Source organism: Glycine soja, chromosome 6 (genome assembly GCF_004193775.1).
Source record: "Glycine soja cultivar W05 chromosome 6, ASM419377v2, whole genome shotgun sequence".
NCBI classification, from domain to species: Eukaryota; Viridiplantae; Streptophyta; class Magnoliopsida; order Fabales; family Fabaceae; genus Glycine; species Glycine soja.
This window is the reverse complement of record NC_041007.1, coordinates 8,647,252-8,674,062: the sequence shown is the minus strand read 5'-3', so window position 1 is coordinate 8,674,062 and position 26,811 is coordinate 8,647,252. Positions and strand designations below refer to the sequence as shown.

General features: G+C 33.2%; 3 protein-coding genes and 1 long non-coding RNA gene across 5 annotated transcripts; 3 read left to right on the top strand and 1 right to left on the bottom strand.

Moving 5' to 3' along the window:
* Positions 1 to 865: 865 nt before the first annotated feature.
* On the top strand, positions 866 to 5,237 carry LOC114415356. The gene is made up of 7 exons (XM_028379996.1): positions 866 to 1,063; positions 1,486 to 2,841; positions 3,046 to 3,101; positions 3,217 to 3,450; positions 3,567 to 3,858; positions 4,032 to 4,228; positions 4,647 to 5,237. The coding sequence occupies exons 2-7, from the start codon at positions 1,537 to 1,539 to the stop codon at positions 4,798 to 4,800; spliced, it is 2,238 nt and encodes a 745-aa protein (XP_028235797.1). The 5' UTR covers positions 866 to 1,063; positions 1,486 to 1,536; the 3' UTR covers positions 4,801 to 5,237.
* Positions 5,238 to 7,914: 2,677 nt separating this feature from the next.
* LOC114415355 (tRNA (carboxymethyluridine(34)-5-O)-methyltransferase-like) lies at positions 7,915 to 10,335 on the bottom strand. The gene is made up of 3 exons (XM_028379995.1): positions 10,146 to 10,335; positions 8,866 to 9,931; positions 7,915 to 8,233 (listed from the first exon to the last, which is right to left on the bottom strand). The coding sequence occupies exons 1-3, from the start codon at positions 10,327 to 10,329 to the stop codon at positions 8,146 to 8,148; spliced, it is 1,338 nt and encodes a 445-aa protein (XP_028235796.1). The 5' UTR covers positions 10,330 to 10,335; the 3' UTR covers positions 7,915 to 8,145.
* Positions 10,336 to 11,121: 786 nt separating this feature from the next.
* LOC114414069 lies at positions 11,122 to 12,035 on the top strand. Its single transcript, XR_003667112.1, has 2 exons — positions 11,122 to 11,581; positions 11,733 to 12,035. It is a non-coding gene; the product is annotated as an uncharacterized LOC114414069 (long non-coding RNA).
* A 1,940-nt stretch (positions 12,036 to 13,975) lies between these two features.
* Positions 13,976 to 25,506, top strand: LOC114415354 (restin homolog). Of its 2 annotated transcripts, none has more exons than XM_028379992.1 (11): positions 13,976 to 14,216; positions 15,026 to 15,219; positions 16,456 to 16,656; positions 17,192 to 17,314; positions 17,544 to 17,581; positions 17,663 to 17,792; positions 18,113 to 23,479; positions 23,848 to 23,982; positions 24,207 to 24,308; positions 24,386 to 24,528; positions 24,879 to 25,506. In XM_028379992.1, the coding sequence occupies exons 2-11, from the start codon at positions 15,142 to 15,144 to the stop codon at positions 25,117 to 25,119; spliced, it is 6,558 nt and encodes a 2,185-aa protein (XP_028235793.1). In that variant the 5' UTR covers positions 13,976 to 14,216; positions 15,026 to 15,141; the 3' UTR covers positions 25,120 to 25,506. The 2 variants fall into 2 exon arrangements, with proteins under 2 accessions (XP_028235793.1, XP_028235794.1); XM_028379993.1 differs by having other exon boundaries at positions 15,002 to 15,219.
* Positions 25,507 to 26,811: the final 1,305 nt, after the last annotated feature.

Sequence of the window (26,811 nt, the reverse complement as noted above, 5' to 3'; positions counted from 1 at the left end):
TATTTACAGTTTTGGGGCATTTCAAATTACACGTGATTTTTTTTAATTTTTTTTATTGTGATTAAGTAATTATCAAATTTACTTATCCACACTTTACGAAAAAATTAATTATCATTCTTGATCCCCTCACACGTGAATAATTAAAAATATACTTTGTAATTATCTAACAAAAAATAATTGTATTATTTTTTAATTTAAGAGAATTTCATCCATTCAAAATATTAAACCATTTATATCTCACATAGTTATTGGTAGTAATCATAAATATCGTGATGGTCATGAAAGACCTAATAATTTCTCTTTTTATGACCGTGCAATTAATTAATAATCGGGTGAGAAAAATAAATTGAAGATTCTTTGATATAGTTTGATTAAAGAGTAAAGACAAAGGAGATTCCCTTATTTAGTAAATATATTATTATATCTTTATTAGTATTAATAGAGAAAATGAAAGGTAAAATTAATTTTTTTAAATAATTTAGTTTATATAATTCAAAAATTATAAATTACTTTTTCTTTTATTTCAAAATTTCTTATATCGGAAGAGAATTTTTTTTACAATTATTCTATTTTTATCATAACTTATATTAAAAATAATATATATTTTAAAATTATTTTATTTTAAATACTTTCTATTTTCTTTTTAAAATGCCATAAAATAAAAAAGTATTCACGTAATACACGTTATTATTGTGAATAACATTCATTTTATTTTCCAGTTTGATTGATTCATAGAAGATTTCAAGATTTTGTCCATTACATTATCCCAAAATTTACGGTGCAAGAAAATGAGGAGGGATCTGTTTTTTTTTTTTTTCTTTCTAGAATCTAGATGATAAAATTGTTATAAATATAAGGTTGAGTGGAAAAATTATAACGAAAATTTCGGGCACAGCCGCCCTGAGGACTTCCCGCTTATCCCTCTGTCAATTGCGGTTTCATTTCATGTTTCGGACCCAAACAGTAACACACTTCACATTTATGATTTATTCAACACAGTCAACGAACCCTTCACAAAACGCATCATCAATCTTGTTTTCCAATTTCCTTCCGATCTGTAACCGTAAGTTCTTTCTCCCTTTTCATTTTCTCATATGTTATATGCGATTCATTCCTTGATTCATATACTTGCTTATTATGCTATGCTTTCGATATTTCATAATTAATTGCTCCTTGGTTGGATTTGGATTGTTCGGGAAGAAGCACTTTTCTTTTAGATTTCCTCATATTTGTCTAATATAGATCAGGAATAAGGTAATCGTGTCTTGCTGCTGTTAGTGTGTTGTGTGATCTGATAATGAGTCCGTTACTTTCACGCTTAATCTTACTTATTGCAACTTTCTTACTCTTTTAATCTCTGTAGCCGTCTAAAACTATAATTCAGGTTTTTGTTATTCGTCAAAAGGATGATTTCGGTTGTTTATTTGTTATTATATTACGCTGCGTCGTAATTAATTTATATTTATGTTGTCTGATTTCCCGTAGGTCTATTGATTGGATTATAGCGTATCGTATGAACTCTAGCTTGCTTTCGCCATGGAAAATCAACAGTTAGTGGAGACAAATGGAGCAGGTTTTCAAGCTGTTGAGAATCTGCGAGTAGATGATTTGGAACTTGATCAGGATAAACAATCGAAGGAGGCAAAGGCTGAGAAAATTGATCACGAAGACGATAAATTGGATGATATATCAGACCAGATAAATGACGGGGAAGATGCAAGGTCTAATACAAAAGATGAGAGTGGGAATTTGCAATCTGGAACTCAACCAGAAAACTTAGAGACCAAATCTGAAACTGAAGTCAGTACTGATAAGCAAGAGGATTCCGGTGATAAGATGGGTGCAGGTGGAGATTTGGAGCCTAAAAATCAAGAAACAAATATAGATAATAATTCTGGACAGAGTGACTTGGCTAAAGAAGTGGCTGATAGGGAATCAACGCAGATATTTGATAAGTCAGATGAAATTCCTAGCGAGGACCACAATTTGGAGCCTGTATTTGATGGAACAGAAGTTCCAGGGATGGAAGCTAACCGGAGTATGTCAGGCCGTAGGTTGAATGATCAGGATTCTCCAGGTGTGGTTGAGAAGGCTGTGGCTCTCAAGAATTTTGTTAAGGAGAAGAGTGCAGTGGCAGTCTCCACCATGATGCGCCGCCTTTCTGGAAAAAGAGATGAAGGTACCGAGGATAATGCTGATGATGAAGGTAAGGATGTTTCAGACATCCCAAAAGTCGGTGAAACCAAAGTGGTGTCTGACAAGGCAGTGGAGAAATTTGACTGGAATCCCTTACATTACATCAAGAAGTCATCTGATGTTGGTGTGGAAAACAAAACTGAGCAGGGGGACTCAATAGCCATGAAAGGAAGGATTATACTGTACACAAAACTAGGGTGCCAAGAATCTAAAGCAATTAGGCTATTTTTGCGTATGAAAAGGCTTAGATATGTTGAAATCAACATAGATGTGTTCCCCGGTAGAAAGATGGAGCTGGAAAAGATTTCTGGATCTGCTTCTGTACCCAAGGTTTTTTTCAATGAAATACTAATTGGAGGCTGGAATGAGCTAAAAAACCTGGATGAGTCTGGTAAACTTGATGAGAAGGTTGACTTTCTTATTACTGAAGCACCATTATTTGAAGCCCCATCACCACCTCTCTCTGGAGAGGATGATGTGTCCAGTAGTGGACCACTTGATGAATTGGCAATTATTGTCCGTAAAATGAAAGAATCTATTGCTGTGAAGGATCGGCTGTATAAAATGCGCAGGTTCACTAACTCTTTTCTCAGCTCAGAAGCTATCGACTTCTTATCAGAAGATCAATATTTGGAAAGGCCAGAGGTAAGCTTTGTCTTAAGCCTCAAGCGTGATACCTAACCCATCTATGACTTCGTATGTTGTATGTAATCATTTATTGCATCGAATTTGATCTTGATATATTTTCAATAACATGTTCGAACAAATCATTCACCAAATATACCATAGATTCAATTTCTTGCTTCATAATGCCATTGTTATCTTTCTAATTGTTGTCTGGTGTGATAGGCTGTTGAGTTTGCACAAAAGCTTGCTGACAAACTTTTCTTTCAAAATGTTCTTGAGTGAGTCCAAGTACTCTATTTGTTTTCCATTTTCCATTGTTTTAATTATGATTTGTTAGTTGTTACAGATTTGATAATCCTTCCCCCGTTTTCAATGATTTTTGCTTTGCTTTAGTGAGGATATATTTGAAGATGGAAATCACTTGTATCGGTTTTTGGATGATGACCCAACTGTGGTATCACAATGTCACAACATTACTAGGGGCATAATTACCTTGAAGCTCAAGCCTTTAGCAGAAATTGCATCAAGATTGAGGTTTCTGTCTCATGCTATGTTTGAAGCCTATGTTTATGAAGATGGACGTCGTATTGATTATACAAGTATACATGGAAGTGAGGAGTTCGCAAGGTTGCTTTAACTTGTCTGTCTTTTTCCTTGCGTTAGAACTTACACTTGCCGTGCAATATTGATAATACATTCAGTTATTTCTAGAATTTCTTTACTTATACAATTTATCGTTTTAGGTATCTGAGAATAGTTGAAGAGCTTCAAAGAGTGGAAATATCGGATTCGTCTAGAGAAGAGAAGCTTGCGTTCTTTATTAATCTTTATAATATGATGGCCATCCATGCAATCTTAGTATTGGGCCATCCAGATGGAGCACTGGAAAGAAGGAAATTATTTGGAGAGTTCAAATATGTTATTGGTGGGTCAACCTACTCACTTTCAGCTATTCAAAATGGCATATTGAGGGGAAACCAACGACCACCATATAACCTTAAGAAGCCATTTGGTGTAAAAGATAAACGGTTGACGGTAAGCTATATTAATTCTTACATTAGTTACTGCTAGCAATTTAAATACTTTTTTTGCTATTAATAAATTAAATTTGTCGGTAATACTTTTAAATTATTGTGCTGTTTGGTACATATGCTTTCACCGTGAAATTACTTGAATAGCATGGTTACTTTGGTGCTCAAATTTGTCAGGTGGCACTTCCTTACCCTGAGCCTCTTATTCATTTTGCTTTGGTATATGGTACCCGATCTGGGCCTGCACTTCGGTGCTACTCTCCTGGAAATATTGATGAAGAGTTATTGGATGCAGCCCGTAATTTTCTGAGAAATGGAGGCATTGCAGTTGATTTGACTGCAAAGGCTGTAAATGCCAGTAAGATCCTAAAATGGTAAGTTCTTTCTACGGAGGATTCTGAATATAATTGATGTGATTTTTGGTAATTTTAAGCAGAGACAACTCATCAAATACTTCATATATATGCGTTGAGAAACCAAGCCTTTCAAATTATATATTTAGCTGAATGGTTCAAACAAAAAGTATTTAAAACTTTAATTTTGTATGTTTGACTGGCGGCTAATGTCACTTGAACTTATAAATACGTGAAGGGTCCCACAGAAATGCAAATGAACAATATATTGCTGAAAATCCAATTTGATGTTTAATACAGTATTGTTTTGTATGTAAAACTTAAATATGTTCACGCGTTTACTATTATCAATGAGAAACAACATTGGACTGCTAAAATTAGTGTTTTATTTTGGTGTATTCAAATCTGATTATAGTTATTTCTCCTTGTTCATTCTCAGGTATAGTATAGATTTTGGCAAGAACGAGGTAGAGGTGATAAAGCATGTTTCAAACTACTTAGATTCAGCTGACTCAGAAGTATTGTTGGACCTACTTGCTACTTCCGAGTTGAAGGTGACATATCAGCCTTATGACTGGGGCTTGAACTGCTAGCATGGGCTACCAAAGTTCTGTAAATATGTCACCTAGATTACTGATTTTCCGTTATACAGATTACCACCAAAGTAATCAATGTCTTATGTTAACTTTTCTGCCCATTTCACTTGCCTGTATAGAATGGTACACGAGGAAGACAAAAATAGGTCTGAGGAAAATATTTCTCTTATTTCCTGAATTCCTGTTCTATATGTACCGTCTTTCTACATCTTTTGCTCTTTATTGTTTGATGCAACTTATGATGATCCATTACATTTACTCTGCTTGAAGAGCTTGAACTTGTAATGCCTTTCTCAGCCTATTAAAGAACCGGTTATAAGCATTGGTCCTTGGAAATTTTGACATGGATTTTGTGTAATGGAAAGACCTATCAAAGCATTTATGAACTCCAAAAAATGGGGAAAAAATGAATTGTCGGATTGGAGATGTTCTTATGAGTTGATTGTATTAGATTTGAGAAAAATGTCTCATCATAATTTTATTATTCATTTATAGCCTTTTTATATTTAAGGAAAGAAAAAACAGGCCAGAGAAATATAGTGAAAATAAATATATTGGTTTAAGTAGAAAAAAAAAACAAGAAAAAAATAATTTGACAAATGACAATAGATGAGAGAAATAGAGTGAAAATAACTGGTATGACTCACTTTTCCATTTGTCTACTCCTCTTCTATTAAACATACTTGTCTTATTTGTAATCTATTTCTTTCCTCTGCATGTTATTTCTCCTTCACCAAACAAAGGGTTAAGGGTTTCAAAGGAGTGTAGTTACAAGGGGGTGTCTATTGAAAAAGTCAGAAAACAGGCAATAATTAACCAAGAACAAAAGTGGCAGACCCGAGTTCTTTCTCCTTATCTTTACAACAATAACAAATGTACTTCCCCTTTACTCCTTATCTTTTAAGTGGAATGAAGAACTCAACCAATGAATTTATTGTCGTTAGTTATAAGTGGGAATTAGTGTGAAAACATGCAAAGGTGGGCACTCTCCCTTCATCAACGTCAAAATGTGTAACATGCAAAGGTGGGAAATCTCTCCCATTCAAGGTCGCTCACAGAAATACATTATCTACTGAGCAACTGAGATCGAGTACCTTAAAGCACAAAAGCAGGGGAAAACAATTTCCAAAACGGTGCGGACCCTTTAAAATGGTCAAATTTTGCTTGTTAGATATTTGGCAAGCAGAAGCCATTGCAGCAAAAGTATTACATAATCACGAGTTCATGACTGATAACAAAACCTGACTGCTTTATAGGCAACATTAAGGGGTGTATTCAATTAGGATTGTAAAAGACTATTTTAGCATAAAATAAATCTTGTGAAGTTTAAAAGATTATGTAAGAATATAATTAACTTTTAAGATTTTTTTAAAGACTTTTATGATTAGGATTTTGTAGTTTAGATTTTAATGAACTTACAACATATGAATTCATAAGATCTAAAAGGATATTATGAATTTTTAAAATTTAAAATGATTTTGTGAATTAAAAAAAAACATTCAAAATAATTAATAAAACCATAAATTTTGTCTACCTAATACTTTAAATAAAACTATCTTATACAAAGAAGTTTAAACATGTTACATAACAAATTAATTTTTTTTATCATATTTACAAGCACGGTAGGTTCATTTTCCTTCAATCATCAATCATGCTAATTGTACAAAAATTACATTATATATGATAATGTATGTCAGTAGTATAAATACTTGTAATCATCTTCACAATAACGATCTCATCAAACAAAAAATATATCCAACAATTGTTTTAAACCTCATTTATATTTTTATATCTACTTATACACGAGTCAATTTCTCATGTTCATTAAAACTGTATATTTCTCATGTTCATGTATATTCACCTTCATTCATATGTATAAGCACATAGTCAAGATGTCTTTTAAATTCAAAGAATTGAAAAAATCTCTCATATCACACGTTTTATGACATGTTGATTATTGTTCAAAAGAGTAAAAAAAAAATTATGAATGCCTATCACTTACAACAAAAGACAAGAGACTATGTGTGATGAAAAGAAAAACATATCAATTTATAAAAAAGAAAGTCTAATGAAATCTCAAGTTTGACTGAGATTATTTAATGTGTATTTTCTCATACAAAGTCTCTTGAAATTCATCTTAAGAAAGAATTTATCGAAATTTGTATACTTTTGAATAACAAAAAACTTTTTTTAAGTTGTAAAATTCTAATAGTTTTGATTATATGGAATGTATTGAATTAGGATTTTAAAAGACTATTTTAACATAAAAAACCTTGTGAATTTTAAAGATTATGTAGAAATAATTTGACTTATCAGATTTCTTTTTATGATATTTTGGATTTTAATAGATTTACATTATATTTAAAGAATTTTATAGATTTATAAGATTTGAAAGAATTTTGTGAATTTTATAAATACATCCAAAATTACTAGAGTTAATGAAAAAAATAATAAGAAATAATAAAATTTGAATAAAAAAATAAAATCAAAATAATTTTTTTAATTTTTAATAATTATATTAATTCTAGTTTTATGTCTTCCTATACCAACTTTTCTTGCAATAACATCTTCGCATTCTCACTTTTGGATTTGAACAATAAATTTAAAATTATACATTATTTTTTTATTTTATTTACTACAATTATTTCATGATAAATGTAATGACATATTTAAATGAGATGTAATAACAAGCATATACTAAAAGGAATAAGTGAGGGTGAAAAATTGATAGGAGAGTTACTGACTTATATAGATAACAAAATTAAGGGTGACAATCACGAAAATACATTATGTCGAACAAGTTAGTTATGAACATAGTCAATATAAGAAAAACATGATTAATTTTAGCATACGAGACAAACATTAATTTAATTTAGAAAACAAAGGAGAAAATGCAGAAGGAAAAAATATATTTGGCATTTTTTTATTCTAAAAGAATAGGAGAAATATAGATGACAACACATCTTGAAGAATATTAAAGAAAGAATATAGATATGTGTGATAAGGACAAGAAAATCTAGTAACCAATAAAAAAAATCTAACAAAATCTCAAAGATTTGAGTGAAATTATTTGATAAATATTTTATACTAAAAGTCTGATGAAATCCTTAATTCATCCAAATTTGTGTATATTTTTTAATTGCAAGTTAGATGTTGTAAAAGTTGTTATACTACAATCCTTAATTCAAAGTTGAACTTGCAAGATAAATGTTGTAAAAGTTGTTATACTACAATCCGGCCTGCTATACTCCCTCAAGGATGAGAAGCTGGACGGATGTTTAAAGGAGGCAGCAGCCTAGTTTTGTTCCCTTACACATATCAACCAGGTTTCTTCTTTCTTGGTCATACTGTCTTCTCTAGAATAATGCACCAGTTGGATTTATCAAAAAACTGATCAACAATTATAGCATTGTTTATTTCAGTTGTCAAACTGCAAAAAGATATGAAAATAAGTTAGAAATCAGAACTTGTGCATCATGCATATAAGCATGCAAAGTCATCTAAAATGCAATTCCAAATTATTCATATATTAAAATTTGAAATGTTTATTTTGAAACATAGAGTAGCAAGGGACCAATAAATAAAAAGGTCATCATAAATTTGTCATGCAACTACAGATCCAGTTGATTGGATAAAGTGGTAAGGAAGACACACGATGGCATGACAGTGCCCACTTCAATCCTTTTGTTACTTGTAAAGACCATAGCTTGTCTTTTCAAAAATATCATAACTTCTACCTTAAATTTTCCTTTAGCAAGTAGCAACTCAATCTCTTTGATAAGGGGGAAAACAAATTACAATTTGACAACAAACTAACACTCAAGCAGCAATTTTTAAGTTTTAAGTTGAACTTTGAACAGTTTTTACTGAATCTAAGGTCTCCATCTGATCCAACTTTGCTTACATAATTCATATTTCTAGATTCAGATATAAAGTATGCTAACATAGCATAATTGACATTCAAGATCAAGCTTGTCAAACACGAAGCCTGATGAGAGTGAATTTAGCAAATTACTACATGGGGACAAATAAAAGAAAAAGATCTAAGCCATGGAATGTTACCTTTCAAGCTCGCCTTCACTAAAAACATGATAATATCGATTATACACCACAGCACCTTTTTTGTCATCTTTCGTTGCCAGACCAGCAGCAAGAGCTTCGGCAGAAGCGCCACTGATTTCAGCACGATGATAAGGTAAATGCCAGGGAACAAAGTATTCCTGTTGATTCTTTATATTTTTTTCTTCCTCCAAATATCTTGATACATGTGCCTCATGGCAAACTTCCATGTGCTCACCAGAGGTACTCACCTCACTTTCGGGGATACTTTCCAATGACGAGGATGAAGGTGCCCGAGTATGAGGACTACCTGGTCCTACCCACTCATCAACATACTTCTCATTCAGTGGAGTCCATTTGGTAATCAGCTTACTATCCTCTTGCTCTACAGCCCAAACTGTAATCAGAACACGGCCACCCTTTTTAACAACTCTGACCAATTCTTCTATTGCCTTTCTCCTTCTATTTTCAGTGCTTAAATGATGTAACACAGCTATAGATATCGCTGCATCACCGAAACCAGTCCTGTAAGGGAGATTCACAGCATCCGCGACCAGAACTTCATGCTCTCTGTCTGAGCAGATCTTAATCAAGGAAGGACTTATATCACATCCTATAAAAAAACAATCCTGATTCAAACCTAAGTATTTCCCATTCCCACATCCGGCATCGAGGACAAGAGATCCCAAAGGCAAAGATGACAAAAATGCTGCAACCTTCGGCCACTTGGCAAACCGGGTGGCACTGAAATGCGGCGCAATAGCATCATATACATGATGAACAAACTTCTTTTCAATTTCAGGGGTGGATTTTACACTTATAGATGAAGTAGTAGTACCATTCCCACTAACTGATAAGGACTCTGTGATGCAGGGTTCCCTATTGGGGGCAAGAGTACATGAACTAGAATCCACTTTACAATTGATTTCTTTCATTGAGCTAAATGCTAAACGACAAACACAACCACTGATAGCAATGGTCAAAACAAGGGATTCTCTACGTGGATTTTGAAACCTACTTGCTTTTAGAACACTATGAATCATTAACCAGCCAGTGTTCCAGAATGCACCTGCATAAAAAGCAGATTTTTGCAAATGATGTATTTCCCTCTATGTATAAAATCTACAGCCCAATAGTGATTCATTCATACTCATATATATACAAAATATAAAAACCCAAAACCAAGATATGCAAACTTGTAATGAAAAGAGCAAATGAGAAGATGTGAGAAAAGTTAGGTCAGAATCATGAAACTCCCAAATTAGAAGCAAATAATTGCTTACCAGTTAACAGCGATGATTGCGAATAGAGAAGAGAAATGAATAAAGTTTGTGATGAAATGCGGGGAATAGGAGAGATGGAGACAATCCTGAAGTGAACATCTTCGTCGGTGGCGGCCAAGACCCGAACACACACTCCAAAACCCGCTTTGTCCAACTCAGCCGGGTCTTGAAAATATAAGCCCATCTTCCTTTTTTCTTGGTGAATATATAAGCCTATCTTTCTTTGCTTAAATCTTAACAAATTACTTTTATTTAAGAATTGTTTCCAAACAAATGTGATAGTTTTTTAAGGTTAAGTTGCTTTCTCCAACCTGATTATTAAATATTACTTTAATTAATAGAAAACATTAAAATATAAATTTATATATTTTTTTAAATGATTATTGTCCTAAATTATTTTACATAAATCAAGAAAAAATAATTAATATTACATTAAAAAATTAAAAATTAAAATTATTTTGTGATAATTTTTTTTCTCTTATACCACAATCATACTAAAATGAATGAAATATTTTTTTAGGTTAAATTATAATTTTAGTTATCTTTATTATCTGATTTGTGATTTTTTTAATTTTAATTCTTCTAATTTAAAAAATATATAATTTTAATCTTTTTATATTTTATACATTTTTTTTAATTTTGATTCAATTGTAATTTTAATCTAACATATTCATTTAAAATATTATAAAAAATTAATTATAAAATAAAGAAATAAGTATACACAAAATTGATTTGCTAACAGTTATTCAAAAATAAATAATAATTCATGTAACCTTAAAATTTAAAAATAATAAATATATAAAAACATTTTTTTCCAAAAATTCAATAATTAAAAAAAATGGAGAGAGTACTACGTAGAATTAAAGTGTGAATGGTCTCGTGAAACGAAATTGACTTGCGGAGATGGTAATATGTGGCTTGGGATTATGTCATATCTAACATTTAATATCACCCTTCCTTAAGTAAAGCGCGCGTCTCTCACGAAGATAAATTTATCGTTCTCAACTCAAATAAACCCTTTGCATTAAATGTTTACTACCTTTCAGCATTAAGTTGAAACCTCCAAAAAGAAAATCTGCATATAAACCCCCCCACAAAACAATACACAGAGAGAGTACCACCACTTAACCACAATAGCAACTGCGTGACGCGTTGCACGTGATAAAGGGTATTGGCTTAGCTGTGTGGCATGATCAATACATTACTATGAGTATTTATTTTGAGTTGAAATAGAGGCTCCATTGAAACAAAGCCATGTGCATGGAGACCACTAAAAATGTCCCCCACAATTCCCATTGTGTCTTTAAATTATTATTATATGGTGAGCATAGTTCGCTACGTACACATGATCGATCAAGCGACATCAGCAATTGGATCGGAGCTCCTTATTATTATTATCTTTGGCTGAATCCTCTTGTCAGCATGTCTCCAACAATGTACTCTTCTATGGAATTCTTTTGTTTTATGTGTTGATTTCTTTTACATTTTCTGAAATTAATAAATTCGATTAGTTTCTGGACTAGTTTATTTGGTGTCTCATAATCTCTGATTCCGAATTGACTTCGCACCTGCACTTTGCAATTCAAGTTTCAGACTTCCAATTGTACCAATACCAATAGGAAAGGTTCACATCAGATATTTTGAGGTTGGCAAGTGAAAATGGATTCACGGCAGTAAGAAATTACATGGATTCACGCGTTCGTAACAGTTGAATGAAGATGGGATGACTAGGATCTTAAATATGTATTTTAAATTTTATTTACTGTGATAAAATATGAAACTGTACCTTTGATCAACGGTTCTGAATTAATAATTGTGTGAATGCGTCGTGTAAATGTTGATTGCAACTTGCAAGCAATATAGATTTATGAATTTTGATTCTTGCTTTTACTTTTCCTAGCATTCACACATTTAGCAACTCAAAACCCATTTGATGGAAATTAGATTATTTAGTCTTTTTAAGAATTTAACACAATTATATACTTTAACACTCGAATCAAAGAACATGAAATAATAAGTTGGAATAATTTTATACTCTTGATTTACGAATTTGGTGTTAGACCGGAAAAATCTAAAATATTAATGTATTCTACCTAATATTCTATGAATTAAAAGAAATAATTCATAATTAAAGGGATTACTTAACAAAAATAATGCAATTGACATTAATTAGATTGATTTTTATAAAAAGATGAACCAAAACCTATAATTTAATTTTTATAAAAATGATTAGAAGGAGTAATAAGTAATCATTTATTGTAACCTTACACGCATCACAAAATTTAGTAGACTATATTTGTTTTTCCGTTCAAATTAAGACAATGTGAGTTCTAATGCATCTTACTATATAAGTAACACTAGGGTTTTTTTTCTCAAAACATTAGTGGAAAATAACACACCAATAAAATAAACATACATTTAAAAGATTAATGTATCTTATATCATCAATGCAAAAAATTATTATTAATATAATTTTTATAATAGTTATTATAAAAGTTAATAATTTAATTGATGATATTTACACCATCGATTGGTTTTTTATTTTTTTTTAACCAATCGATTGATATACTATTTACTTATTTCTTAATATATGATCCGGTCAAATTTAAAGTCACACTCAATTGTCTATCAAAGACTATTAATTTAAACAATTAAAACACCTTTCGGTACAATGAAAAACTAGATTTGGATAAACAGTAGATGGCGGCTTAAGGTTCGAGGTTGCTAATAATTTACTTTCAAGTAGGGAAACAAAATTTTGGGTAACTTATTTCAGATGAATCCTTTTTTTTTTGGCAAAAAGAAGTTTTTTTTATTTAAAAAAAAAACAAACTTAAATGGCTCATTTTTCTTGATTAGTAGGCATTTTTATAGAGTGTAAAAACAACACCAAAATGACAAGAAGCCTCCAAATCCCTAAAACCAGGCATAAATCAAGGAGGGATAAGGCTATTTTGCTTCATCATGTCCCAATTTAGTCAAAACCACTGAGACACGGGAAACTCAGAAAACTACTCTTGCAAGATAATTTTAAGAATGCTAATTTAATATTCTAATTAGACTCCCCCACCCAATTCGTAGATATATGCCTAATTAGACAATTAGACAGTGATAAATGATAATCACTAATTAGAGGCATAGTGTTAGTGGGTTCGTGAAGTTGATAGAACATCTAATCCTTCCTTCACAGCGCCATTTTACCTTACTTTATTAATGTTTATAACTTGTTATATTTTCTGCTAATTCACGCCAGCTAGCTAGACCCTTATGTTTTTTCTTTGAAGAAAAAAACTTAACAAACCAAAACCCACACAACACAACACAACAACTCAAATCAAATCTCTCTCCACTTTTTTTCCCTTGTGGGTCTTAGTTCAATCTTGATACTTGTCTCAAAAGTCTCAATCTTTCTTGCTTCTTAAGCAGCTACAGATCTGGAGGGGCAAGGGTACCTAACCCAATATACCCAAGTTGCTTTGTAGCCTGAAATCTTATTCTTATGCCACCCTACAAGACCACAACAACACTATTTAATTTAATATATTAAAAAAGTACTAGTAAGTAATTTAATTTTTTTTATCCATAAGAATAAAAACAGAACTAGAAAATTTGCAACAATTTATACTCATAGTAGCGGCCAGTAACTTTGACAAATCTTAAGTGTCATGCTTTAAGTGGCATTGAGGTGATTGTTTTTGTTTTGTCCCTATGGTAATTCTCGTTGGTAATGTTTTGGTTTGAATTATGCAACTGTGCAAGTGTCAACAATATCTAAGGAGGAAAATACAAAAAAAAAATAGTGCTATTTTTAGCTACATTATTTTACTAGCTTTGTGTAAGCATTGGGTTTTTTAGGATTCTCTTTTACTCTACCATGCTTTTGTCAGTCCTTGGGTTCTGAGTCTTTTTTGGGGTTCAGTATTTAGTTGCGCCATTGTCTAAAATCAGCATCTTTCTGGGTCCTCCTCCTTTTCCCATCTTCCACTTCCACCTCTGCTTAAAATTCGAATTCTTTCTGCTCGATCCGTGGATTTTCCCGGTTAAATTTTCAACCTTTCGTCTCTCAACAAGGTATGTCACAGTAAAAAGTTTGTTTTTTTCAATTTATTTTTCAATCTGGGTTCTGCTCCCTCCCGTCATTATTTTTTTTCCTCTTTTACTTTTGTTCTGAAAATGAAGGAGAATGTTGGATTTAGTTGTTCCATTTGGTGAAAAATGTTTAGTCTTGCGAGTTCAGGAAGAAAAATGTTTCAGTTCAGTTGGAAAGGACTCTTGTCTGATTGAAAAATGTGTTTGACTTTGGAAACAAACGTTTCGTCTGATGTTTTATTTTGGAGATCTAGCATTTTTGTTGCATTATTTCGGGTCATATTTGACTAACTTGAAGTTGGAAATTTTGAGTCTGTTCAAAGTTGTAGGTTCTTAGTGCCTCTTGCTGCAGAACTTTTTGACTTTGTTTAATAATCACATATTGCAGTAATATGAAGACAGCCTTCATAATTATGTTACTGGATCTTTTTTAGCCCAAAATTTTACTGGTTCATTGCTGTTGTGAAGTGCTTTAGAAAAGACTGATGCATTGCTCAATTTGGATCTCTCTCCCTATTTCTCTGGTTTCAAAATGTGTACTGGTTGAGTCCTTTAGCTTACTAAAGCAAATCGTTTAATTCATCTAAGGATATAATAAGTAATTTCTGTACCTGACATAGTGCTTGTAATTCTGGATCAGGGGCTCATCAATTGGCTTGAGTTTTTTTATTTTTTTATATTTTTATAGCTGAGTTGTTTTTAAAGTTTGCTTAATGCAGCATGATTGCTTAAGTGTTTCCTAAGAATAAGGATACTTGTGAATGCAGATTCTTTGCTTCTTTTGCATTCAGGTACTGCATTGGTGGCTATCTTAGTAAACAATTAACCCTGTGTGGGAGCTGGGAATGAAAACCGAGCCTGTAAGTTATGCAGTAATGCATATAAGGCGTGATTAATTTTCTGGACAATGTCGAGGGTTACTAAGTGGAAGATTGAGAAGACAAAAGTAAAGGTTGTTTTCCGGCTCCAATTCCATGCTACACATGTAAGTTTCCCATCTATGCAACTTTTCCTCCATTCTTTAGGTTGGAAATTTCAAATTTCACAAGAAGAAATTTCGTTTTAGGTTGTTGGAAGGGAAAGTAATCCCTGTAGCTTAGAGAATTCCCATCTGTCACCTAAAGATGTTCTGAGTGCATTGCACATTTGGTCTGAGTTGCCTTTTAAACCTACAGTTTTCAGAATTTATTCAAAGTTTAGTTGGCGTTATGTTATAAGTTGCATGTCTGTCAGTATGTCGGTATGATGGTTGGCACTCTCATTTGTCATACTAATTTCTGTCTAGTATTCACGTGCTTATCATTGTTTATTTTGTCTTATGATTCTATCATCTCGGTCAAATTTATTTCAAACCCAAATATGATATTGCTTTATAAATCTTATGTTGCAACCAATTCGTAAACTTCTTTTTCTTTGGTATTATTAGAGGTAATAATTAGTTAGAGCCTATATAAAAGGCTTGAGTAGTCATTTTGTACTCCCTCTTTAATTAGATTAGAGGTGGTCTAGGCTCAATTTTTTTATTAGAGGTATAATTAGTTAGAGTCTATGGCTTTAACTAAAATAAAAATGGTCCTCATATCAGGAATATCCTATATTTTTTATGTGATGGCTCTAATATCTATGTGACAGTGTTTCTAAACTTTTATTGGGTTAAGAAATGTTCACCTGTGAAATGATTAATACTAAAATGGTCTATCTTTTTTGTAAGGAATAAACACTTTAGGTTTATGCCATTGTTGAAGAAGATTTAAATTCTTGATCAAGTTTAGCAGTGATTAAGTTTTACATCCGCATCTTACTAAAAAATTAATCAAGCTCTAGAAACCTGAGGTCCCTTAATGCAAGTATTGACTTCTTTATCAACTCTTCTCTTGAACTCATTTATAGTATACTAGTCGTTTCAAATTATTTCCACCCCTATCTTGACTATTTGCTATTTTAAAATTCCATTTTGAGAATGTAATATGAATGAAGCTACTTCAGGTTCTTTATCAGCTAGAGTTACATGACCCTTAATATTGTCATCATGGTTGGATGATATCTTGTAGAGAATTTATATTTAGGAAGTTTCCATGGTTAGTTGAAAATTTTGGAAGGAGTCTGCTCTAAATCTGTTTTGGTTTGTGACAGAGATATTGTTATTGCTGTTGATTCCATAGTTCTACTTCTATTTCTTTATGCAATTACTAAGGACAAATTTTATTTCTGTTTGGTATAGATTCCACAGTCAGGATGGGATAAACTGTTTATCTCTTTCATCCCCGCTGACTCTGCGAAGGCTACATCAAAGACAACCAAAGCAAATGTGAGAAATGGAACCTGCAAGTGGGCAGATCCAATCTACGAAACTACAAGACTCCTCCAAGACATTAAAACTAGACAATATGAGGAAAAGTTTTATAAATTTGTTGTGGGGATGGTAATGTTCTTTCATGGCTTTTAAACAAATACAATTTATTATGCCATAGCATTATAGAATTGTCACATGTGAAAGGCAGGAACCCAATGAGACGAAGTTAATCATATCTTTTATGGCTTAATGCAAAAACCTTCATTATATCACCCACACTAATAGAGCATCTTTTATGAGCATATTTTTTATTTGTTGACCCAATTGATGTTCTGAGATCTTGATTATATTCTTTAACAATGTGATGCAATATTCAGAGATACTCTTGAATTGTTGTTTTTAAATTTAAAAAGTTTCTTGTTCAAAATTATCAGATTCAGATTTTGAATGGATCTTAATGTTGGGATAAAATCTAATCAACACTCTGACTCATGATAGAACATAATTCATTATTTTATGACAAGCTATCCTCTCCGTTGTTGCTTGCCACCATAAAAAGTACCTAAATATTGTCTGTGTTTTCTAATGGCATTGACGCTTGTGGCCATTAATTGTGTTACAAGTTAGAACTTTACTGACTTTATTTTTGGCCTAACCACTCTAGGGTTCGTCAAGATCTAGCATCCTTGGCGAGGCCAACATCAATCTAGCTGATTTTGTTGATGCCTTGAAGCCAACAGCTGTTGCTTTGCCTCTTAATGGAAGTGAGCCTGGAGTCACACTACATGTGAGGATCTCTGACTTCATCTATCTATGATGTAACTTTCTCAAGTTTATTAATTCATTGGTTATTCACTTACATGGTTGTGTGGAAGTACAATCTAATGGTTTATGCATTTCTGTATACCTAGCAATGACATATACAACTCTTGCAAATTTTTCATTTTGGAGTTCTTCAGTTGCTAATGACATCATTGGATTTGATGTTCTTTTTTCTCTTTGTTGTTTGAAGCTAGGTCACAGTGCAGCTTCTGACTTCCAAAACTGGTTTCAGGTACCATAAATGTGTTATGACATTTAAGGATGTGCATGTTCTGAAAACAATATATTTATTTGATGTTATTATCTCTTTCAGAGAATTTGAGCAGCAGAGGGAACTCAGAGAGAGGGGTCTACAGACAACCTCTGACAAAGGAACTCATGATGAATCTGCTGACAGCAAAGAGTCATCTCCTGACCAGAATGTCAATAATCATATAAATAAGGTTTCGCACCTACTCTCCTTTACAAGCATTATATATTTTCTCTCCTCTGCTTGGTTGGAAGGGCATAAAGCATTCTACAAAAATAAAAATACAAGTTCCAGACAGAATACATACATACATTCCTTTTTAATCCTAATGAAAACTACTTAGCAATTATGTGTTCTTGGTGATGAAATATAACTTTTTTTTATAAAAAAAAAAGATGTACCATCTAGTATCCATATGGAGAATCATGCATGTAGTCTTGGTTTACTTCCTAAAAATTAAGCATTTTTTTTTCATTTGCTTGACACAACCCCTTATTTATTTCATGAAATTAGGTTCATTCAAGAGTGAAATTGAAAAGAGAATCTAAAGATCTCCCCCGCATTTCTTCACTTGAAGAAGAATCAGGGGTAAATGAAGATTATGCTGACTCTGCTGCTGGCTTTGATGGCTCATCTAGTACTTCTGAAAGCATATATACAGAGAAGCATGATATCTCCAGTACACATGAAGTGGACAGTCTTAAAAGTGCAGTCTCTTGTGATTTAGGTGGCCTATCCCTCAGTCAAAGTTCTCAGCCAGAGAAAGGAGAGGCACCTGATAATCAGTTTCCTGCACAGGGTAGTGATCGGGTTCATGGTTGGAGCATAGACTATTCAGCTGCCAATAATTTGGCTGCTGCTTCTGAAGATAGGAACAGTAGCAGACTTATGGGAAATTTGGAAGCAGTTAAGTCGTCTATTTTTGATCTAAAACTGAAGGTAAGTTCTTTGCAAAATCATGCTGATGAAATAGGTGTTGAAACGCATAAGTTTTCTGAGCAACTTGCTGCTGAGATTTCATCAGGAGAAGAATTAGTAAAGGAGGTTGCAGTACTCAAATCAGAGTGTTCGAAATTCAGAGATGAGTTTGAGCAGCTTAAAAGTTCTAACTTGAGCTTAGCATTCCCTCAGAAAGAACCTACTGGTACAGATCCGGATAGATTATTTCAAAATTTACAGCTTAAATGGCTTAAGGGGCTTTTGCTCATGGAAGGGAAGATAAGAGATATTCAGAAGGTGTCTATGGGATTTCCAGAAAGGGATTGGAGGTTCCTTAACTTGGAGTTAGAAGCACTGGCTGAGATTTTGCAGAATCTCAAACAAGAATCTGGAGAGCCAATTTCAGGGGCCAAAGTTGTCAATGAAAGAGAGAACAAGAAAATGGATTTACATAAAAGTGAACAATTTTTAACAGATATTGGGTCTGATGCAGGTTTATTTCAACCTGAAAGCATGACTCATTATCTTACCATACCTGGCCCTGTGTCTCACGAGTCTGATTCTGTTGATCCTACCCTTCCTATGAAAGAAAAAGTTTTTGCACTTCTAAGAGAGCTAGATGAGTCCAAAACCGAAAGGGAAAGCCTTGTACGGAAAATGGACCAGATGGAGTGCTACTATGAAGCTCTTATTCAGGAACTTGAGCAGAATCAAAGGCAGATGATGGCTGAGTTGCAGAACCTCAGGAATGAACATTCTACTTGTCTGTACACAATTTCTGCTGGTAAGACTGAGATGGAGAGAATGCACCAAAATATGAATGAGCAGATAATGAAGTTTTCTGAAGACAAGCGCATTTTGGAATCTCTGAACAGTGAGTTTGAAAGAAGGGCTGTTTCAGCTGAAGCAGCCCTTAAAAGGGCCAGATTGAACTATTCTATTGCTGTTGGTCAATTGCAAAAAGATCTTGAACTGCTTTCTTGCCAGGTTCTTTCTATGCATGAAACAAATGAGAATCTCATAAAACAGACCCTTTCTGATTCTTCACTTCCAAATACTGATGGTAGCCCAGAGCCAGTGACATATCCTAAACTTTCAGAAGGTCATACTTCCAATCGATTGCTATGCCGAAATCACAGTTCTTCCTTACAAAAACAACATTTGGGTGAAGACATTTTACTCGGCGATTTGAAAAGATCTCTTCAGTTGCAAGAGGGGTTGTACAGACAGGTTGAAGAAGAAATCAGCCAAATGCATTTTGCAAATATATACTCAGATGTGTTTTCTAAGGCTCTGCAAGAAACATTGCTTGAAGCAAGTCTTGACATTCAACTCATGAAAGAGAAAATTGTTCAACTCTCTCAGCAGCTGGAGCTTACAAATGAATCCAATGAGCTACTAGTGTTGAGGTTGCAGAATGCTATGAATGATATCCTCTCGCTAAATGAGTACAAGGAGATTTGCACTGCAAATAGCAATGATATTGCTCTCCAGAACCTAATTTTAGAGGCAAATTTAAAAGATCTTGCTCATGAAAACAATCTCCTTACCGAGAAAATTAACGAGCTGGAAGTTCTTCTAACACAGTATAGAAGTTATGAGGGCAAGTACATGGCATGCAGTACAGAAAACTCAGAGTTGAAGAGTTTATTGAAAAAAGAGAGCCTAGAAAAGAATAATCTTCATGATGAACTATCCATTTTGCAGGAAGAGTTAAAATCTATCAGAACTAAATATGACGAGCAAGTTTCGATGAAGGATAATCTGCAGAATAATGTCATCTTTTTGTCTAATAAGTTACAGAAATTGCTTGCATCATATGAAGAAAGACACAGTGAACTTTCTCTTTGTAGTAGATCTGCTTGTTTGGATTCAGAATGTGAAGACTTAGAAGGCCTCTTATTGCAACTAGAAGAGCTGCAACAAAGTGCATTTCGTAGAATCCTGCTACTCATTGAAGAGAAGGAGAATCTAGTGCATGAAAAACTTATGGCTCAAGTATCTTTAAATACAACAGAATCAGATGTTCTAGTCATGAAACAGAAGTTTGAGCATGATTTGCAAGAGATGTTACATAAGATAACTGTGTCAGGTGCCCTTTTGCAGAAACTTCAGTTAGATTTTGAGGTGATCATTAGCAGGATTAATGCTGGTTTTGAAGCTGAAGAATTCTTTTCTCAGCATCACAAAGAATTTTTGTCTGGTCTGGATCATTTGGAAGCTGAGCTACAACAACTTAATTCCAGAAATCAGGACCTTGCTCAAGAAATTATAAAGCTAGATACTTCATCTAGTGACCTTGAAATGTATAAGCTGACCTTAGCAACAATCAAAGAGCAAAAGAATGATTTGGACTTGTCTTTACGGGAAAAAACAGAAGAATCTGCCAAGATTTCATCTGAGCTTGATTTCTTGAAGAAGAACTTGGATTCTCTGCATAATGAGTTGCATGCTGAGAAAACTGCCAGAGAAAAGTTGGAGAAAACAGTTTCCAATCTTACCACAGAATTGAATGAGAAGCAAAGCCAGCTGCAGGAAAAGAAAGATTTGAAGTCATCTTTACAGGAAAAAACAGAAGAATCTGCTAAGATTTCATCTGAGCTTGATTTTTTGAAGAAGAACTTGGATTCTCTGCATAATGAATTGCATGCTGTGAAAACTGTCAGAGAAAACTTGGAGAAAACAGTTTCCAATCTTACCACAGAATTGAATGAGAAGCAAAGCCAGCTACAGGGAAAGAAAGATTTGGAGTCATCTTTGCAGGAAAAAACAGAAGAATCTACCAAGATTTCATCTGAGCTTGACTTTTTGAAGAAGAACTTGGATTCTCTACATAATGAGTTACATGCTGAGAAAACTGTCAGAGAAAAATTGGAGAAAACAGTTTCTGATCTTACCACAGAATTGAATGAGAAGCAAAGTCAGCTGCAGGGAAAGAAAGATTTGGAGTCGTCTTTACATGAAAAAGCAGAAGAAGCTGCCAAGATTTCATCTGAGCTTGATTTTTTGAAGAAGAGCTTGCATTCTCTGCATAATGAGTTGTATGCTGAGAAAAATGTCAGAGAAAAGTTAGAAAAAACAATTTCAGATCTTACCACAGAATTGAATGAGAAGCAAAGTCAGCTGCAGGGAAAGAAAGAATTGGAGTTGTCTTTAGAGGAAAAAGCAGAAGAATCTGCCAAGATTTCATCTGAACTCAATTTTTTGGAGAAGAGCTTGCATTCTCTGCATAACGAGTTGCATGCTGAGAAAACTGTCAGAGAAAAGTTGGAGAAAACAGTTTCAGATCTTACCACAGAATTGAATGAGAAGCAAAGTCAGCTGCAGGGAAAGAAAGAATTGGAGTTGTCTTTAGAGGAAAAAGCAGAAGAATCTGCCAAGATTTCATCTGAACTTAATTTTTTGGAGAAGAGCTTGCATTCTCTGCATAACGAGTTGCATGCTGAGAAAACTGTCAGAGAAAAGTTGGAGAAAACAGTTTCAGATCTTACCACAGAATTGAATGAGAAGCAATGCCAGCTGCAGGATTCTGATCTAAACAGACAAGAACTTGTCCATCTAAAGCAAATGGTGACAGACCTAGAATTTGAAAAATCAAGAATCTCAGATCTGCTAGAGAAATCTGAGAAACATCTTACAGATGCTTTAAAAGAATCTTCTTCAATTAGTTGTCTGGAAACTCGGTTATCTGAAATGCATGAATTTTCCATAGCTACAGATGTTGTTATGACTTTTACCGGTGCTCAGTTTGAGGATCATATGGAGGAGCTAGCTGGGAAACTTCATTCCACTTGCAGGCAACTTGATGTGCTCCACAAGAAGAATCTTGATGTAGAATCTGAATTGGATGGCTGTCTTTCAAGAGAACGGATTTGCATTGAAGAAAACACAAGATTGTTGGCGAGTCTTGACTTCTTGAAATATGAGTTAGAGGACTTGACTGCTCAGAATAGAGCACTAATTGATCAAAACAGTGAACTGAAGTCAGAGCTTAAGGAGCATAAGAGTAGGAAAGAGGAGGTCAGCGATACTTCTTATGTGTGTGAAAGACAGAGTGTCCTCGAGGTTGCAAGGCTGGAGCAATTGCTGGCAAGTTGTTGTAGAGATGCTGAAGAACTCTTTTTGTCCAAGGAGGAAACTGAACTCGAGTGTATAGTTCTCCGGGGCAAATTGGATGAACTGGAAAGTGCATTCACTTCATTAAAACAATCAGATGATGAGCTGCTAAGGCTGCAGAACCAATGTAATGAACTTACCAAGAGGCTTGCTGAACAGGTTTTGAAGACAGAGGAGTTTAAGAATTTGTCTATTCATTTGAAGGAACTGAAAGACAAAGCTGAGGCTGAGTGTGTTAATGCCCATGACAGAAGAGGACATGAAGGACCACCGGTTGCTATGCAGGAGTCCTTGAGAATTGCATTTATCAAGGAACAATATGAATCAAAGTTACAAGAACTAAGACAACAGCTGTCTTTGTCAAAAAAGCATAGTGAGGAAATGCTGTGGAAACTACAAGATGCAGTTGATGAAACTGAGAATAGAAAAAAGTCTGAAGCTTCTCAAATAAAAATTAATGAAGAGCTGGGAATGAAGATCTTGGAATTGGAGGCTGAATTGCAGGCTGTACTTTCTGATAAACGCAATTTGTTAAATGCTTATGACCTCCTACAGGCTGAAAAGGAGTGTTCAGCGATAAGCCTTGACTGTTGTAAGCAAGAAAAGCAAGAACTTGAAGCTTCTCTTGTAAAATGCAATGAGGAGAAGTCCAAAATTGAAGTAGAGCTTACATTGGCGAAGGAATTGGTTGAGACTTCCCGATCTCATGTGAATTCTCTGAATGAGGGCAATGGTGCATTCTCTTCATTTAATCCTCAAGAAAATTCTACTTGTGCTGCTTGCAGTCATGAGCCAGAGAGTGCAAGCATCAATATGCAATCCGAGGTAACTGATTTATTTATTTGTTTTTATAAAACATCTCTAGTTACCATTTCATAAAAGAAGAAATCACCTTATCTCTAGGATGATATATTGATACAATAATAAAAATTTATTTTGATTGCAAAAAAATGTTGATTATCCAAACTTCTAAAGGTTATTAGCTGTTATCAGAGTCCAGCATGATATTTTAATTAAGAAAGGAATCTTAGTCTTTATTTTAGTAGTAGTTGAATTATTCTCAAACTCTGGAACTGAGTATCATTTGAAGAAAAATTTATGTACCTTCTATTAATGTAATATCCAATGCATTCATTCCTTCGTTGATCTTAAGTGGTAAGCTTTAACAATTTATTTGTATAATTATTTGATAGGATCCTCTTGCATTTAGTGTTATGAATGGATGCCAAACTCTTGGAACTGAAAAGGACTTGCAACTAGAAGAAGTAATGAAGCATGTGGCATCAACTGAAAGTTTGAAATCTAGCATCGATCACTTGAATAAGGAGGTAATTTTTTAAAATGCATAGTTTGGCGTCATTATTTGATCTTTTTTCATCTATTATAGTTTCCATTACTCTTTTATTGCTCCAGTCTTCCTTACTCTTAAAAGTAGTACTTTCCTTGTCTAATATCATGCACTATCCCATATAGATATCTTTTGCATTTTCCTGGTCTGAGTTGCCACATTTATAGTCGTGTCTGATCTCTAAGTTCTGTCTTCTGATTGCAGTTGGAAAGGATGAAAAATGAGAATATGCTTCCTTCAGTAGATGGTCAAAGCCACGAGTCAAGTTTTCCAGGTCTGCAAAGAGAACTGATGCAATTACACGAGGTAAATGATTCTTGTTGTGTTGATTGCTATGAAGCATACCTCTGTCTGGATTCTTATTAAATTTGTACTATGTTCAGGCCAATCAAGAGTTAGGAAACATATTCCCTGTTTTTGATAAATTCTCTATCAGCGGTAATGCATTAGAAAGGGTGCTCGCTTTGGAGATTGAGCTTGCTGAAGCATTGCGGACCAAGAAGTCCTCAAACATCCAATTTCAGAGGTACCCTCTCCGTTACAACAGTAATGAGATTTGATAAAGTTGCAATTTTGGAAGCACTTCTTGTTAAGATTCCACCTCTTTCTTCTTGATTAAAACTTGCTGACTAGTAAAAAACTTTGCCACTCTAAGTTCAATAACAGTAAACTGTCTTTGGTTTTTTACTTCTGCTTCAGTTTACACATGTTCAATTGTTATATGTATTGTACGATTTTCTTTTCTTCAGAATCTGGTAGTGCTAGACATAAATACAATTTTTGAAATTAATCTGACCCTTTGTAATTGCTCCCTACACTTTTCAAACAAGTTTCTACTTGGTGTCGGCATTGAGACATTTTTCTTTTCTGTTTCAGTTCTTTCTTGAAACAACACAGTGATGAAGAAGCAGTATTCAGAAGCTTCAGGGACATCAATGAGCTAATTAAAGACATGTTGGAACTAAAGACAAGACATTCTGCTGTAGAGACAGAACTGAAAGAGATGCATGACCGTTACTCTCAGTTAAGCCTTCAATTTGCAGAGGTTGAAGGTGAAAGACAAAAACTCATGATGACTATTAAGAATACAAGAGCATCTAAGAAGGCTTCAAATTAATTCATCATCCTCCTTTTGGGACCATTCTTATAGCCACAGTAAGGAAGCATTTTTTACCCCCCTGCACAGGCTAATAATAATTCATGCTCAATATATTCGTGGCCCCATCATATATTCCATTCTGTTAATTATATATAGATAGAAGATTATGATATAAGGGGCTCCACAGCCATAGCGAGAGGTTATATTTTTGCAAGGGTTGGTATGGCATTACATCATCTCCAAAGTTAAGCAGCAGATAATACTGTGTAAATAAAATAATTTGTGTTAAGAATCCAAGTATATATCCCTGTAACATCTTTTACCAGACCCTGAATGCTGCAATTGTTTTTTTCTGTACAGGAACAAGAACAAGATTATTTCTATTTAAAAACAATTTTGTGAAAACTTGTTTTTTTTTTTTGTTTTTCCAGCTGAACTAGCTATATGTTTCGATGTCTGTAATTAAAACCAGGTTAAACTAAGTATTGATTATCTGGACCTAAGTTGATTGTTTAGTCGGAAAGTTGAGCTTTTAACTAGTTTAAGCTGTAAGGTCAGAATCCAAAACAAATTTTACTCTAAACCACACAGTGACTTTGGACCTGGCAAGTGGTATCCTTTGAGGAGAAATAATTCTTCTTCTTAATGATTTTTTTTTTTAACAAAATATACTTTATTTAATAATAATAATATAATATATTTTTTTAAAAAAAAAATTATTTTAAGAGAAGGAAAGAATCTATCACGTTGATATATCTATTTTATTTTATAACTATCACATTGATAATAGGAAGATTTAAATACGTTTTTGGTTTTGTAATATAACGATTTTTTATTTTAGTTTTGGTAATTTTTTAAAATATTTAGTTTTGGTCTTTATTATTTTGTTTAAGTTCCCAAAATATGTCTATTTTTTTGTTTAATGATTGGTTTGTTTTTGAATTAAACCCTGTAAAAATTAATAGAAATTAAAGGTAAATTATCTACACTTTTTTAAAAAAATTACAAAAAGCAAAAACTAAAAAGGCAATAGATTACTCAAATGAGGTGTCTTTGTGTTTTTTTTTTTCTATAAAACTATTGATACATTAGATAATTTTGTGAGATATAATGTTATGAAAAATCATAGCAATTAGATAGAAAAAAAAAATTCTCCATAATTTTTCCCACAATTTTTTATTAAGACAACAACCATGAAATTAAGGTTTTCTCTAATGTTAGATCAAGATTGTTGGCATGATTAAGAGTCCTTTTAAGGTAACAATTTAAATCTTTCCTTGATTAACTTATGTCATACAAACATGTCATAATCGGGTATCATTATATTTTTAAAAAATAATCATAAAATGCATAGATCATGTGAGTTTTCTTTTTTAAAAAAATCAAACTTTTTTACATTATCACATTACATTAAATTTTTTCACTCTCACAAAGATTATTCTCTCGTTAGATATGCCTCCTAATTTTTTTATACGAGAAGCAAATTTAAGTTATATATATAACGTAAATAACTAAAATTTAAAATCATATAACTACTTAATTATTTTTAAAAGTCTCTTGTAACTTAATTATTCGTAATAAGATGTAATAACCAATTCTTATTTTTCTCAAAATCACGTTTAAAAAATCGTAGTGTTCGGTTCACACTTCACAATGCTTAGTAGTGAATGTTTGGTAACACAATAAAAATTATAAAATACTCGAATTTTT

Coding starts and splice junctions, on each gene's coding strand:
- LOC114415356 (XM_028379996.1), top strand. CDS start 1,537: ATGGAAAATCAACAGTTAGTGGAGACAAATGGAGCAGGTTTTCAAGCT. Junction 3,102..3,216: donor TTCTTTCAAAATGTTCTTGA/GTGAGTCCAAGT, acceptor GCTTTGCTTTAG/TGAGGATATATTTGAAGATG. Junction 3,859..4,031: donor TAAAAGATAAACGGTTGACG/GTAAGCTATATT, acceptor CAAATTTGTCAG/GTGGCACTTCCTTACCCTGA.
- LOC114415355 (XM_028379995.1), bottom strand. CDS start 10,329: ATGGGCTTATATTTTCAAGACCCGGCTGAGTTGGACAAAGCGGGTTTT. Junction 9,932..10,145: donor GCAATCATCGCTGTTAACTG/GTAAGCAATTAT, acceptor CTTTTTATGCAG/GTGCATTCTGGAACACTGGC. Junction 8,234..8,865: donor AGTGAAGGCGAGCTTGAAAG/GTAACATTCCAT, acceptor ATCTTTTTGCAG/TTTGACAACTGAAATAAACA.
- LOC114415354 (XM_028379992.1), top strand. CDS start 15,142: ATGTCGAGGGTTACTAAGTGGAAGATTGAGAAGACAAAAGTAAAGGTT. Junction 17,315..17,543: donor AGCCTGGAGTCACACTACAT/GTGAGGATCTCT, acceptor GTTTGAAGCTAG/GTCACAGTGCAGCTTCTGAC. Junction 17,793..18,112: donor TCAATAATCATATAAATAAG/GTTTCGCACCTA, acceptor TCATGAAATTAG/GTTCATTCAAGAGTGAAATT.